Source organism: Chiloscyllium plagiosum, chromosome 4, assembly GCF_004010195.1.
Source record: "Chiloscyllium plagiosum isolate BGI_BamShark_2017 chromosome 4, ASM401019v2, whole genome shotgun sequence".
Lineage (NCBI taxonomy): Eukaryota > Metazoa > Chordata > Chondrichthyes > Orectolobiformes > Hemiscylliidae > Chiloscyllium > Chiloscyllium plagiosum.
This window is the reverse complement of record NC_057713.1, coordinates 43,925,501-43,941,467: the sequence shown is the minus strand read 5'-3', so window position 1 is coordinate 43,941,467 and position 15,967 is coordinate 43,925,501. Positions and strand designations below refer to the sequence as shown.

The following is a 15,967-nucleotide window of genomic DNA, read 5'->3' as shown; positions in this document are numbered from 1 at the left end:
CCTCTCTCCTTAATCTCCTCCTCTCTCGGGTATTTCCAACCTCCTCTGCCAAGGCTACTCCCTTCCCTGTCGTCTCTCACATATTCCTCCATACACTGCTCTCACAGGTCTGGTCTGTCGACACTATTGAGAACCAAAATGGGGTCACCTTGAGAAAAAGGCTGGGAAGCACTGCGCTAGTTACATTACACGACCTTGTTTTAGTCAGCTACATTTTTGTGGCCTAAGGGCATTTACTTACCTAAACTGGATATCTAGGTAACTACATAGCATGTGCAGGAGTAAAAAAACACAGCACTGGTTTCACATCACACTTCCACATGATCTTCAATGATCTTGGAATACACAGTACATTACATCATGGCTGAGGCTTCAATGGCTAATCAAATAAATTTGGCAATAGAAGAGTCAGCAAATAGCATCAATAACATAACATGCACTTTAAAATACGACAGAATCAATAAATTGCTTGAAAATGATGCAATACATAAAGGACCCTTCACTTAGTATAACCACTTATGTCATCAACATATCCAAAAGCACTTCACAACCGAAAATTGAATTGAATTTATTGTCACGTGTACGGAGGCACAGTGAAAAGCTTTGTCTTGCGAGTAATACAGGCAGATCACAGAGTTAAAGAGCATAGATAAGTAAATAATTGGTAAACAACGGCAAAATAAAATACAGATACAGGCAAATGTTAAGCGTTTGAGTGTCCATTCAGTACTCTAACAACAAGAAGGTAGAAACTGTTTCGAAACTGGCTGGTGCGTGTGCTCTGGCTTCTGTACCTTCTCCCCGATGGTAGAAGTTGTAGAAAAACATTGCCAGGGTGGGATGGATCTTTGAGAATGCTGGCGGCTTTCCTTGACAGTGGGCCTGTTAGATGGATTCTATAGATGGGAGGTTGGCCTTTGTGATTGTCCAGGCCGCGTTCACCACTCTCTGTAACCGTCTCCGATCTTGAATGGTACAGTTTCCATACCAGGCAGTGATACATCCAGACAGAATGCTCGCAATAGCGCACTATGAAAGTTGGCAAGGGTATTCACCATCATGCCAAATTTTCTCAGCTGCCTGAGGAGGAAGAGACAGTGCATCCACATGAAGAGACCAAGGAATCTTGTTGTGGATGACCACTCCCAGGAGCTTGACACTCTCCCCTTGTTCCACCTCTGTGCTGTTAATGTGTAGGGGCATAAGGAATATATTGCCAAAAGTCAATAATGATTTCCTTGGTTTTGCTGGCATTGAGAGCTAGGTTGTTCTCAGTGCACCATTTTTCCAAGTCTTCCACCTCCTGTGTGTAGTTTGTTTTGTCGCCATCTGATTACTTCACCAAAACAATTACTTTTGAGGTCTAATCACTGTTATTACACAAGTTATATACTTATATAGATATCTCCCTTTGCCACTATCTACAGAAGGTATCCTAGGCGAAAGTGAGGACTGCAGATTCTGAAGATCAGAGTCAAACTTAGAGTGGTGCTGGCAAAGTACAGCAGGTCAGGCAGCATCCGAGGAGCAGGAGCTCTTTTCCTCAACTGGGCAGGCCCGATTTTCCTGCTCCTCGGATGCTGCCTGACCTGCTATTCCAGCACCACTCTAGAAGGTATCCTGCTTGTCTATATTGCCTGGCAGACTTTAGACTGATTTGAAAATTTACAGCTTGGTAAATACCATTCAAAAAAGACTGTGAATAAAATGAATATGAGAGTTATTTAGTTCTAAAATGTTGCAGAACTCCTTTGAAAAAATATTAAGAAATATTTGTACCAGGATGAATAAGTTTGATGTTCCTGTGGCCACTTGGTCCAGTCAAATTAATTGTTCAAGTTAAGCTGGTTTATGACCTCTGAATATAAATCCATGATAAATTTAAAACTAAATCTTGGACAAAGATCTTTCATTTTTGTTACAATCACCAGACAATGACCTCAACCTCATTGACAAGTAAAAAACTAAGTCAATTGCGAGCAAATGCTACTCAATATTTCTGGTTGTAAAAACACTAGCTTATGGCAAGGGCAGCAAGAGAAATATTCTTCCTACTTTAAGCACAACAACAATACAGCATGACTGATGGAGACAAATATTCTAATTACAATTTCCAGCATAGGTTGATTTAACAAGATAAAAACAATGACTGCAGATGCTGGAAACCAGATTCTGGATTAGTGGTGCTGGAAGAGCACAGCAGTTCAGGCAGCATCCAAGGAGCAGCGAAATCGACGTTTCGGGCAAAAGCCCTTCATCAGGATTTAACAAGAGACAGATACAAGGTACAACTGTCATCAACAGTCTTTGTTGGACACCATATGGAATAATGTTGCAATTATGGTTGCCAAATCATAAAAATACCTGTAAAACACATGAAAAAGTATACAGGTGGGCAATGGAAATGTTTTAGGCTTCTGGAATTTAATTTATAAAAGGAACAATTAAGTAAGTTACTGAACAAAAAAAAAGTTCATTGAAAGGAGTGATCATAAGGAGGTAAAAGGTTACAACATAACTGCAACTGAATTTGAGCAAGATTTGATGATGACCTTAGAACCACTTTAATAACTTTTTATAGAACACTGACATATGGGATGTTTATATAATACACATGCTAACAGCAGCTGTTAACATACTTCAAGTTGATATGCAGTAATTTTCAAGTCAACAGATTCACAATTGTGGCATTACCACTTACAAGCTTCTTACCAGAAATTCAATGACTGACTTAGAAAGGCAGTAACAGGAAGGAAATCTCAAAGGAATGTGGTTTACCAGATAGGGCTACAAGATTGCAATACTGGTTAATATCCAACCCATACTCCTATCAAGACTAACTCTGCTGTAGGAGAACAGAGCACTGAAATTACTCACTCAGGTTCTGAAATTCCCTCCCTGAATCTTTCCACCTCACCATCTCCCTGTCCTCTTTTGGGTTCTGTTAACTTTTTTTTGGACAACACTGTTATCTCCCTCTTTGGCTGACTGTCCATATTTGTCTCAGAACTCCTCTGTTGAGTACCTTTTGATGCTTGTTAAAGGCACAACATAAACAGAGTGTTTAACATATACTTTGTTTGACTGAAATCAATTCAATATCAATACTCAAAAATCAGATCACCATTTGCAAAACGTAATCAGCAAAAATAGTACAATTTTCATATATTGCCTTAATTGGGTGGATTAATTAGTTGCTTTTGTCTGACCAAACAGGTTGCTTTAAGACCCTGAGCTATTTCAATATCAGGCCTCATAAAAATTAAGATGCTGACTGCCTGCATAAAACATTCCATTGTTCTGATCTGGGAACATAAAATCCTTCAAGGCAGCTGATTCTGAAGGGCTTGGAGCAGTGACATTAAAAGGGAGGATAGCAAACATTCGACACAAAGAAATTGGGCAGTTCCTACTACTGGAGCCTTTTGTATAAGAGATATGGTAACATGAAGATGAAATTGGAAAGCTTTCGCACCCAAATTTACAAGCAACTATTGTGAAAATGAATACCAAAACCAGCTCATAGCAAAATCCTGCAGAAATGTCTGGAAACACAGAAGACTAGGCATGACTAATGTTAGACAAAATGACCTTCCATCAGAAACCACATGCAAAATATAACTTTTGAAGAAGGATCGGAGGTTCTAAGCAAGGGTCACTGGACCTGAAACGTTAACTCAGCTTTCTCTCCACAAATGCTGAGTTTATCCAGCAATTTCTGTTTTGGCTTTAGATTTCCAGCATCCACAGTTCTTTCAGTTCTTTGAAAATTTTTTGGACTGGAAATGTTAACTCTATTCTTATTTCCTCCAGATACCAACTGATGACTTTCACCAGATTATTTTTTTGTTTTGATTTCAAATCAGCAGTATTTTCTGTGATAAAATGGGAGCAATATTTAGCATTATTTGGACTTTGAATTTTAAAGAGAAATAGATCGGTGCTTTTCTGTTTTAAAAAGAAAAACCAGGCAGTAACAGGTACAACTGAAGTAAAGAGTTTCCAAGGCAATGTAACTTCAGTTAAGTGACTTGCTGGATATCTGTGGGGTTAATAGATTGAAAATTTACTGCTGCATTTAGGAAAAACAGATCTTAGGTAACTAGGTTTTGCTTTAGACATAACTTCAAAAATATCAGAAATTCAGTTCAGAAAGGACTACAGCTTACTCCTTGCAGGAGTTCAGGTTTTATTTCAGAAGAGAAAGGTTATTTTGTTTCTTTAAATTTGTGAAGCTTCCAAGCTGAAGGAGTTGGTATAGAAGTCTTCAAGTTGTCAGACCTGAAGACATGTTTAGGCCAACTGACTTAGAAAGAAAACTGTTCACACCAGGAAAGAAATTGTTAATCTGCCTCAACCAGAGAAGGAGACCTGAAAAGAGTCAATTAAGAAAGAAATTAAACAGTCGAGATAAGATGATAGTTCTCTGGAAGCTATGCATCTGTAATGGATATTGGCTCAAATTTTATTTTCTACTTGCATGGAGCTCTTTCTCAACTACCATTTATACAACATTTTTCCCCTTTCTGAGATAAACTAATGTTCTCTTGCCAAAGGACAGTTTCAGCCTTATGTGAAAGTATCTGTGCATGACCCACATTAACCAACTACAAAAGTTAAACTTATGATCTATCAAGCCAGATTTCATTCTGGGATCTGTGCCCAGTGTTACAATCAGCTGGAATCACATTTCTTTTTGTGTTTTGCTTAATTCACTGTCAATTCTTCCTCTTGCATAACCTCCTTGAAAAAAGTGTGCACTATTTTCTGTCTTTTACCTTGTTGATGTTCATTGCTGCTCATCTCCTATGCTGTATTCACTAAAATGTTTTCTCACAAATACCTTTCTTTTCAAAGCAAGTGTTTCAGTCTTCAGACCATCACAGGTTTTTCTTATTATAAATTAAGGATCAATTCAATAATATAAATTCCCATTTCTCAATATTTATTTTCCATATTTGGTAGGTAGAATGAAGAACTTGTAACAGCAACAACAGCAAAAATGAGAATGCTTTGAAGTTAGTTACTATGCCATCTGACTCCAGTGTGCATATAATCCTACTTACTTCCAACAGGAACTCCGGCTACCTATCCAAAATCTGAACAGGTGTTAAGTTCCAAGTCAGTGCAACTAATTTATTCGTGAGCAGTGTGTCCAGCTTTGGTTCCACACTTTAGGAAGGATTTGAAAGTATTGGAGAGAATGCACAAAAGATACACAAGAATTGTCCCAGGGATGAGATTTTTAATTATATAGTAGATTAGAGGGGTTGGAACTGTTCCTTTCGGAGAAGTGAAGGTTGAGAAGAGATTTGATAGAGGGGTTCAAGATTATGAGGGCTCTTGATGGAGTGGATTGAGAGGAACTGTTTCCGTTGCTATCAGGATTGAGAACAAGAGGAAATAGATTTAAGGTAATTGACAAAACAGCAATGGTGACACAAGGGAAATGTTTTCAGACAGCAAGTGGTTAGGATCTGAAACTGCCTGACATTGTGATGGAAGCAGTTTCAATTGAGGCGTTCAAGAGGGAATTGGATTGTTATCTAAGAGGGCAGGAAGTAAACTGCTTCCGAGACTGGTGCACACAAAGGGCTGAATAGCTTCCTTCTGTTGGGATAATTCTGAGAGTCTGTGATGAGGTTTATCTCAATGCTGCTCTAACCTCCGATACAAACTGGATGCAACTCGATGGATAGAAATGTCTGATGAAACTCTTATAAAAAAGTTATAGCTGTATAACAATGAACGAGTTATAAAATTGAATGGAAATTGACTTTCTTTAAAGATCTACATAACTTAATAGTATTTCCCATCTGTTTTTAATTACTTGAAAATATTTTGCAATAAGACATGCACTTATACTATGTCTGGTCCCCTTTGAAGACATTTACTCTAACTCAATTTAGTTCACAGTTTGGTCTGGCAAAATTTAAGAGAATCTTTTTGTTGCGGAGGTACATTCGGAGCACTTGCCTAACTATGGAAGATTTACTACTGGATCTAGAAATGAGGAATAAGCCAGGTCACATAAAAGTGAGGGAACATCTCAGTAAAAAAAAAACACCTCAATTAATTTGTTTTATCACAACAGATTTGTCGGAAATGAGCACACAAAGACAATCAGGGTAATCAATGGGAGAAAGCAGATGTTGAGGAGCTAAAACAATAAGAAAAATGAAATCAAACCAACTTATCAAACCAACAATGCAAAGTTGCAGCAAAATAAAATTAAGCTGTATTCAATAAAGGCCATGAAAATATATTCTGCTTAAAATAGAAACAAACACTTTAAGAAACCAACATGATGGAATAAAGACATTCGGAATAAACAAAGGTAAAGAATGATGCTGAAGGTGGATAGCAGGGGAGACAATGATAAATGAGAAAGTAGAGAGATTTGGGAGCAAAGACAAAAAGAATTAAGAACGGCAAAGAATAACAAAAGAGTAAAATATTCCACTGCCACAAAGTCAAAGAAAGGGAAGCTGGGACGGGAATAAGGACACCAGATGATAGATAGGATAACCTGCTGCAAAGATGTAACATCTCTGAACAAGTTGATTAGAAAAATAGGATAAAAATCATGACAGTGAAATGACAGGAAAGTGAATAAGTACTCAGCTTCAGTATTTATCTGTGAAACAGATCAGGTAGATGAAAAATGGGAAGATGAGAGTCGTAATAATATTATTTAAAAGGTAAAGAGAAAATGTTTTAAAAACATATCCCTCCCACTCACCTCAGTATTCTTAGAGCCTGTTCCTTTCTTTGTAAAGCAATAAGAAAGCTGACTGCTAATATGTACCTATTGCCATTTGGAGATTTCTCCATCTGTTTTTAAAATGCAATAATCGAACCTCAGTCTTTTTTCATTCACACATTTTGTTGAATGTACATTATCCAATTGTTATCCATGATTGATGTAGCACTCAATAGCTATCAGTGTTAGAATCCCTCCGATTCTTTTGCTGAGAAAAAAGAAGTGCCATATCTACCGCCTCGATAAGAGCAAGAGTTTCTACTGCCTAACTTCTTACTATTTTCTGATCTTTTTAGCTTGCTAAGCTGAAAACTAACATTACTCTCCCTCTCTCAAAAGGAACATTATAGACACTTCTTCACTTGAGAACCCATCATAGAGATTTGTATAATAGCACCACCAAAACCAATAAATTTCATGATCATGGAATCTACTCATGATGACAATTTCAAACAATATTGGTTTAATCTTTTCAATATTTTGTTCACATGAATAATATTTTCCAAGTTGGGGTTCTCTTATTGTGCTCAGCCCAAAAGCCTCAAAATTAGCATCTGACATCAGCTTTGAGCGCCCAACCAATTCCAATGTCCAATGAGGCTTTGTAATTCTTTCATCTCAGTTTTGAAATCATTGCCACTTTTCATGAGGCCATTCTTTGGCTAACTGGAAAGGAGCTAACGTTTTATAAATAAAATTGCTGATACAAAGCAGAACTCAGTCCATTCTGCCAAATTTCCAATCTCATGTACTTAAAAAGCTCAGAAGAAGCCTGACTTCCAATTTTGAATACTCCTTTAAGCCAATTCATGATAATGGTTTCACCCTACACAAAACAAATCATTTACATGCACCATAAAAGCACCTACAAGCTGCCGCTCATTACACCAGTAAAATCTCTGCTTTCAACTGGAAATACTCCAGCTTTAATAAATCAGCCATTTCTGAGAAATACCAAACTCATTTAGGCCACATACACATTTATTTAATTTCCAGGTATCTCCACTGCGCTTGGCAGCTTTTTTGGCGGACAAAGAGGTGCTTCCCTTGAAAGGGGATTCTCCTGTCTAAATGAAGCTGTAATACCAACGGGTTTATATTCCTAAGTATTTGTTGCTCACAAAGGCAAAAACATCTTAACTGGCTTTTTCTGCCTAGGCAAACTGACTAATATCTCAATCCCGCAATTTTTCTTCGAAATCTTGTGCCACTAACCTAGCTTTGGCCTCACAAGTCCCATCAGGAGACACATTCTTTCAATGCATATCCATCTGTGAGACAGGGTTGATTGTCCCTATCTGGCACCTCTGTGTAAACTCAAACTCTATCCAGCTTTGGAACTGTTGTTGTTATTAATTTGTCTAATTTTTCCATTGCCACTAAAAACTTCCCAATCCCACTGGCTTACATTTCTGGTGATATTCTAGTTATGTAGTATGTTTCCTGACCTCGTTTAGCTATGCCCTTTATCTCATTCTGTTCTGTTACCCTCTCCTGGCAATGGGATATTTTTGGCTCTTGCCTTACCATTAGCCAAGCTGTTCCAGAACATCAACATTGGCACCTAACCAAACAAGTGGAAAACTGTGGGTACATTCTGATTGTCCAAATAGAAAGCTTTGTCATTTTCATATCCCATTTTATTTACACTTTTTCCCATTGTTGTCCAACTTAATAAGTCTTTCACTGGATAATACATTGCTCCTATTAAAGTGATTTATGAAGAATTACTACTCTTTTTTAAAGATTTTAGTGGCATAATTTGCAAATCTGAAACATTTGATGAATTTGAGCACTCCACTTTGTGCTAACCCTTATTACTTAGAGTCTGGGTATCACTTTGGGCTGTCCATTCCACACACTGTAGACATACATCCACTGTACAACACTGCACAATGAAAGTTTCTGCCACCATGACATTCTTCACTGGACTGAAACTTCTTGTGATCAATACAACTCCCTCTCTTCAAAGTTTGTCTCTATCTTCTGTTATATGTTTAGTTTCAAATTACTTTATTGTACTAATTGGTACAGTTTGTGGTATAATGATATTTTGAATCACACAAAACGTCGAATTGACTATGTCCTAGGCGTTATTAGGGGGTCATTCTTTTATTCTAAGTGCCACATTCTTGTTTCTCAAAACTGTCCTTGTTTCTCTTTGCTAAAATTCTTCAATACTGTTGACCACAACCTGTATTTAACCTGTTAACAACGCGTCCTCCGTTTTCAGTCATGTAGCCAATTGCCACATTTGCTCAACGAACACTTCTATATAGGAATACTCCATGTAGAGCTACCGACATTTGCTCTAGCAGTCTGCGCTTATCTGTGAGTATAACTCATGCCAAAATGTGATGTATCTCTAAGCATGATACTTTAACAAAGTGTAATAACCTAAGTGCCAGCAGCTTGAGGAATATCCAAATAGTATTTCTGCAGTCTTCATATACTGAAAAATCAACTGAACTCAATCAAGTACACTTCTAAGGAACTTTATTCACTCTTTCCAAATTTGCAAAAAATCTGACCGTGCTAAAGTCTAGTCAACATGCCTTTGTGCATGGGAAATCATGTCTCACAAACTTGATTAAGTTTTTTGAAGAAGTAGCAAAGAGGATTGATGAGGGCAGAGTGGTAGACATGATCTATATGGACTTCAATAAGGCATTCGACAAGATTCCCCATGGTAGACTAGTAGCAAGGTTAGAGCTCATGGAATACAGGGAGAACTAGCCATTTGGATACAGAAGTGGCTCAAAGATGGAAGACAGAGGGTGGTGGTGGACGGTTGTTTTTCAGACTGGAGGCCTGTGACCAATGGAGTGCTACAAGGATCGGCGCTGGCTGCACTACTTTTCATCATTTACGTACATGATTTGGATATGAATATAGGACGTTCAGTTAGTAAGTTTGCAAATGATGCCAAAATTAGAGGTGGATGTGGACAGCGAAGAAGGTTTCCTCAGATTACATAGGGATCTTGATCAGATGGTCCAATGGGCTGAGAAGTGGCAGATGGAGTTTAATTCAGGTATATGCAAGCTGCTGCATTTTGGGAAAGCAATTCTTAGCAGGACTTATACACTTAATGGTAAAGTCCTAGGGAGTGCAGCTGAACAAAGAGACCTTGGAGTGCAGGTTCATAGCTCTGTGAAAGTGGAGTCGCACGTAGATAGGATAGTGAAGGCGGCGTTTGGTATGCTTTCCTTTGTTAGTCAGAGTATTAAGTACAAGAGTTGGGAGGTCATGTTGCGACTGTGCAGGACATTGGTTAGGCCACTGTTGGAATATTGCGTCTCCTTCCTATTGAAAAGATATTGTGAAACTTGAAAGGGTTCAGAAAGGATTTACAAGGATGTTACCAGGGTTGGAGGATTTGAGAACTTGTCAAAAGCCTTACTGAAGTCCACAGATGACATCAACTGCACTACCCTCATCTACAAAACGTAGTCACCTCCTTGAAAAATTCAGAGCTGAAAATGTGTTGCTGGAAAAGCGCAGGTCAGGCAGCATCCAAGGTGCAGGAGAATCGATGTTTCGGGCAAGAGCCCTTCTTCAGGAATTCAGCATCCTTGGATGCTGCCTGACCTGCTGCGCTTTTCCAGCAACACATTTTCAGCTCTGATCTCTAGCATCTGCAGTCCTCACTTTCTCCTCCTTGAAAAATTCAATCAAATTTGTGAGAAATGATTTCTCCATTACAAAGCTAACCTTGATTAATCCTCACCTCCACAGAGGAAGATATATAAAACTCGCAAGAATACCAAGGGGCTAGCAAGAAAGCTGAACTAAAAGAAATTAGTACCATGAAGAAAGCAGTACTGGCGAAACAAAAACCAGGCTGAAAGTCGATGAATCTTTTGCACCTGCTGTTATGCACCCGTGTACTGAAAGAGTTAGCTGTAGAAATAATAAGTTGATCATCATCTTCCAAAATCTTTGGTACTTATACATTGGAAGGCAGCCAATGTGACATCACTGCTTAAGAGGAGGAGGAGAGAAAATGGGAACAACAGAACTGTCAGCCTTAAAATAAAAAAGGGGGGAACTACCAGAATCTATTATAAAGGATGCGATTACAGGACGCTTGGAACATCACAGTAGGATTGGGCAGAGTCAACATGAACATATGACGGAGGCATCATGTTTGATTTACCTCAGTTTTTGAAAATGTAAATAGCAAAACAGACAAGAGGCAAAAAGAAGTTCAGGTGGCATATTTTAATTTACAGAAGGCTTTTGAAACGATCCCATCCAGTGGTTAGCGAGCACAAATTAGAGTACACATGGGATTGGGGGTAATACACCAGCACAAGTAAGTTGACAGACAGCAAACAGAATAGGAATAAACAGGTAATTCTCAGGTTGGCAGGCTCTGACTATTAGAGTATCATACCTACCCAATAATTCACAATCTATATCCACGATTTAGACACAGGGACAAGGTGTTACATTTCTGATGATAAAAACTATAGTGTAATGAGTGTTTGAGGATGCAAAACAGCATCGAGAAGAATGGGCAAGAACATAGCTAATGGAATCCAATAAGGTAAAATGTAAGAAAAACAGAAACGTAAAATATGGTGAGAGTTAGAAAATGTTGATGCCTAAAGTGACTGATGTCATTGTTGAAGAGTCACTGCAAACCAACTCACAGGTGCAACAAGTAATTAGGAAGGCAAAAAGTGTGCTGGCCTTTATTGCAAGAGGTTGAGGCTCAAGGAAGAAAGAAACCTTGCAACAATTACAGTATCTAGAATCCTGGTGACCCCATACCTAGAGTGCTCTGTACACTTTGGATTCCTTACTTAAGGAAGGGTGTGCTTGCCATAAAGGAAGTGCATCAAGGTTCACCAAAGTGATTCCTGGGAAGGCAGAAAAGATTTCGGAGGCTGGGTCTATATTCCTTAGAGCTTAGGACAATGAGAACTGCTCTCTTTGCAGCATACAATATTTTTACAGGTGTGACAAGGTAGATGCACGAAGGCTATCTCTCAATGGAGTGTCTAGAACCAGCAGACAGACTCGAAATGAAAAGTAGGTCATTTAGGACTGAGATGAAGAGGAATTTCTTCAGAGAAGATGACAAGTCTTTGGGTTCTCTATATCAGCAGACTGTGGAGGTTCAGCAGCCAAGTACATTGAAGGCAGAATAATAGATTTCTGTACATTTCTGAGAACAGGGATTGGAATGCCATTCAAACTTAAGGCTAAGTTCCCCTTCCCATTACAATCTTGATTTATTTAAAAATGTGTCCATACTATTTTTTACATATTTAAAAACACTGGAAGCATAATAATTATTGAAAGAACAAATTTAAAATGAGAATGTCAGCAAAATAATTGACATTTCATTTTGGAAATTTATCTCCAATGCAGGGCAAAAATGAAGAGAAACACATTAATAAGCTTTAACATGGATAAGAATAATCTCAATACATTTGCAGCTTCTCCTTAGTACTGACGCAAACAGAATGGATTATTTGCTGTTAACCCTCATGTACCTACGTGTGGAAGACAATAGTGCAGGAAAAAAAGACTAAGACATGACTCCAGCCATTTTGCATTCAACATCCATTAGTGAGCGAACAGTTGAAGGAAGCTCACACCTGAATAAAAGGTTTATTTTTAAAGACAAAGTAACAACAATGCAGAAGCAATGCAGTAACATTTTTCTGCTCACTACACTAGGCTCACTTCCATCACTTCTCGATATCGTCAATGTAAGTGAACACCTAGGGTTGCTAGTTATGGAGCAACAAACAGAAGAAAGTTCAAAAGGTCAGGAAGAAGATTTGTAATATAATTTATAGGCCATATTTGTTCTTTCAGATACTTACAGGATTCCATGGACACTTCTGCTATTGTCTTTATTTATTTTTGCACCCACACAATTGGAAATTCATTATTAGAGGGATTTGAAAGCAAAGCATAAATAAAGGAATACCAAATACATGAAACTGCACAAGAAGCACTCTATCCCCAGCACAAACACATCAACATTTACAGGTTACAGGAGAATACTTAGTTTCAGTAGATATGTACAGCACCCCAACTCCAAAGGCAAATTGTGACAAGATATGTAGGGGAGCCTGTGTTACCATTATGCTAAGTAGCACTTCCAATGTATCCTAATGACAAGGTATCATACTTTCCACAACATTATATTGAAGAAAACATGCCAGAGTGATCAAACAAAATATGATGCACAAACAATATTTGCAGGTATTATAATGGCTGCCTGTCAGCAACTGAAAAATGAGAGATTAGTCAGCAGAAAGACAGACTCAGCTGTTGCACCTCTTCTACAGTTAACTGAAGGTAGTCATCTGTGACCTTTATGCATACCTTCCCTTGTTGGCTAACAGTGTTGTGATGAATCTAATGGGAGTGGTGTTGTGGGTAATTAGAGAACAACCCACTCGGCTTTGGCATCTGTCAAGATACAATCCGTCAGGGAAGGATCACGTCCGAGACAGCTTTCATTCATGCACATATGGGACTTCCTTTCACTATGTTGTTCATCAATTTTAATCTCAATTTTTCACTTGGGTCCCAAAGTCTTGCGCACTGTACAACTGTGTTCGGCTTTGCAACCATGCCAATGTCATTTACAGCTCTGATTTCAAGTATCTACCTTTCAGTGAACTCTTTCCAATATCTCCTTTCTTGCACTCCTACTTTCTTTATAAATGAAGAACGTGGAGTTATTTTGCTACATTAAAAAGGCGCTATGTAAATGCACGTTTTTTTAAAAAGAAAGATTCTGACAAGGTTTGTAACGATTCTTACCCATTTTGAGTTGGCTCACCACGGTTTAAGCCTCTAAATGAACAGTGCAATTTCAAGTTAAGAGGAAGCGTTGCACACTGAAGAAACAGCTAAACATTTCTAATGCACTGTTAGATTGTATGCATAAAAATAAAAGGACGCTATTTATGGATGCAACCCACCCCAGCCTGTGTTGTCTTATTCAGCGCACGATTTCACAAGCAAGGTCGCTCTCCAGAAAATATCTCATGACTATGCTTGAAAATCTCAACACGATCGAAAATCGCCTTTAATCTGTAACCCTGGGAGGGCGGGCACAGCATAAACGTTTCAGACGCTGCTTTGTAAGATTGTAATTTTTTTTGGGGGGGGTGGGAGAGAAGAGAGAGAAAGACCTGTTATTCATGTGCTAAATCCATCACGAACGTATTCACAATGGAAAGAAAGAAGTTCTGGAAGAGCCCTGCCTCAGTCGTTAGCACAACAACGTTTATGCAAAAACCAGAAAGCATTGGCTGACATCGATAACGCTGACTTGCATTTCTGGTTTTGTCCCCTAACGTCCTGCAGATTGGCTCGGTACAGGACATCTGCAGTGAGCGCTGTACGCAGCAACGCAACGCTGGGGTTAACTGCTGCACAACGATATCGAGCGGGTATTCCCCTCCTGCAGTTCTGCCATGGAAAGCTTTCCCATTTTAAAGAACGGTTTTGCTTATTGCTGACATTGTTGCAGTCTGATGCAGACGAGCCACAGCCGGCCTTGCAGACAACTGAAAGCTTCCTCACCCCACAAGCTTTCATTATGAGTGCTTTTTTTTTGGTTTCAACAGTACCAACAAAAAAGGCTTCTTTATTCTCAAATGTGTATTTTTAAAGATTTGTGCAATAAAGGCAGACGCACTCACCCCGAGGACTAGGTTCCTCGACGTACAGAGGCGTTGTAGGAGTGACATTGCCAGAGTTATTTCCTGAGAGCAGCGGAGAGCGTTCATCCAGCCCTTTATCAGCCATGACTGCAGCCCCGGGCCGCAGAGCAGAGAATGAAATCAGAGAGGGAGAGAGAGGAACTCTTCACCAAGCGGGGAGGAGCTTGGTTAAGTCACGAGGAGAAAAGAACAGGATTTGCAGAGATCAGAGGAATGGACAGGGGGAAAGAGTGTAACTTGGAACAAAAGGGAAGCTCACATATTTGTTGCAGGAAGAGACCATTCGGCCCATTCTGTCTATCAGCGCTGCGCAAGCCTTTCCTTTTCATAATGATCCACATCCGTCATGAATACCTCCAGGGAACCTGCCCCCACCACACACTCAGGCAACATATTCCACATTTTGAACACTTATGCCAATGATTCTCTCCCTGTCTCCATTACTTCTTTTGTCAATTACATTAAATCTGCATCTCCTCACTCTCAATTGTTCTGCCTGTCGAAACAGTCTTTCCCAATCTGCTCTGTCCGCCCTTCATGGTTTTGAATATTTCTGTTTAATGGCCTCTCAACCTTCCCTTCTCCAAAGAAAATACTCAATTTCTCTGATCTATCCACATAACTGAAGTTCCTTACCTGGAGATTCGGGGAAGCGATTTCTCCAAGCCATGATTTCAGTTCATTTCTCAGAAATGGACAACAGAACGTGCAATCTTATGCCGTCCATCACAATATGATTTCCTGAATAATTTTGGTTTTGTTAGCACCACTTTCCACTTCAACTTTAACAGTTTATATTGTGATAACAATACAATGCAAAGACAACATACTGATGTTGTAAATCTGAAATAAAAACAGAAAAACCTGCGAACAGCAATTCGGGGCAGCATCAGTGGAGAGGGAGAGAGCCATGTGCTAGCTTTCAAAAGAGAACACTCATGTTTACTGTGAGAGGTAATTTCGGTTTAAACTTTAAGATGTGCCTGGACCACAGACTGATCTATAATAAAAGACAAAACTTTTGTTTCTTTTCTAGAACATTTTATATACTCAAAAGTAGAATAGTTTAAATTGTGCAGAATGCTGACAATTTGTGAGCAGAGTAAAAACAAACAGGCTAGTTTAAATTGTGCAGAATGCTGACAATTTGTGAGCAGAGTAAAAACAAACAGGCCCTTGATTGATGAAACCATTAACACAGGCAGGGAAGGATGAATCCTTGACTGATAAGACTCCAGGATGGGGGAACGACTCGAGAGACATCTGTTACAGATTAAAGCCTTTGACTGATAAGACTACAGGGCGAGAAAAACAACAAACTTTGGAGACTCTGGAGCCTTTTGTTGCAGACTTTGTGATAAAAATAATGATGTTTTTAAGAATGTGAACCTCATGGCTCGTTAGAGCCAGGGAGGGGAGGGTCTGGAGACATTTGTTGCAGACTTTGTGATAAAAATAATGATGTTTTTAAGAATGTGAACCTCATGGCTCGTTAGAGCCA

General features: G+C 39.0%; 1 protein-coding gene across 1 annotated transcript in view; it reads right to left on the bottom strand.

Annotated features, from left to right (window-relative positions):
• pip4p2 (phosphatidylinositol-4,5-bisphosphate 4-phosphatase 2) overlaps positions 1–14,618 on the bottom strand; it is an 87,263-nt gene extending 72,645 nt beyond the window's left edge. The window contains exon 1 of the mRNA XM_043688103.1: positions 14,446–14,618. Within this exon, the coding sequence (XP_043544038.1) occupies positions 14,446–14,551 (106 nt within the window). The 5' untranslated portion in view covers positions 14,552–14,618. The remainder of the gene's footprint in view (positions 1–14,445) is intronic.
• Between the last annotated feature and the right edge of the window lie 1,349 nt (positions 14,619–15,967).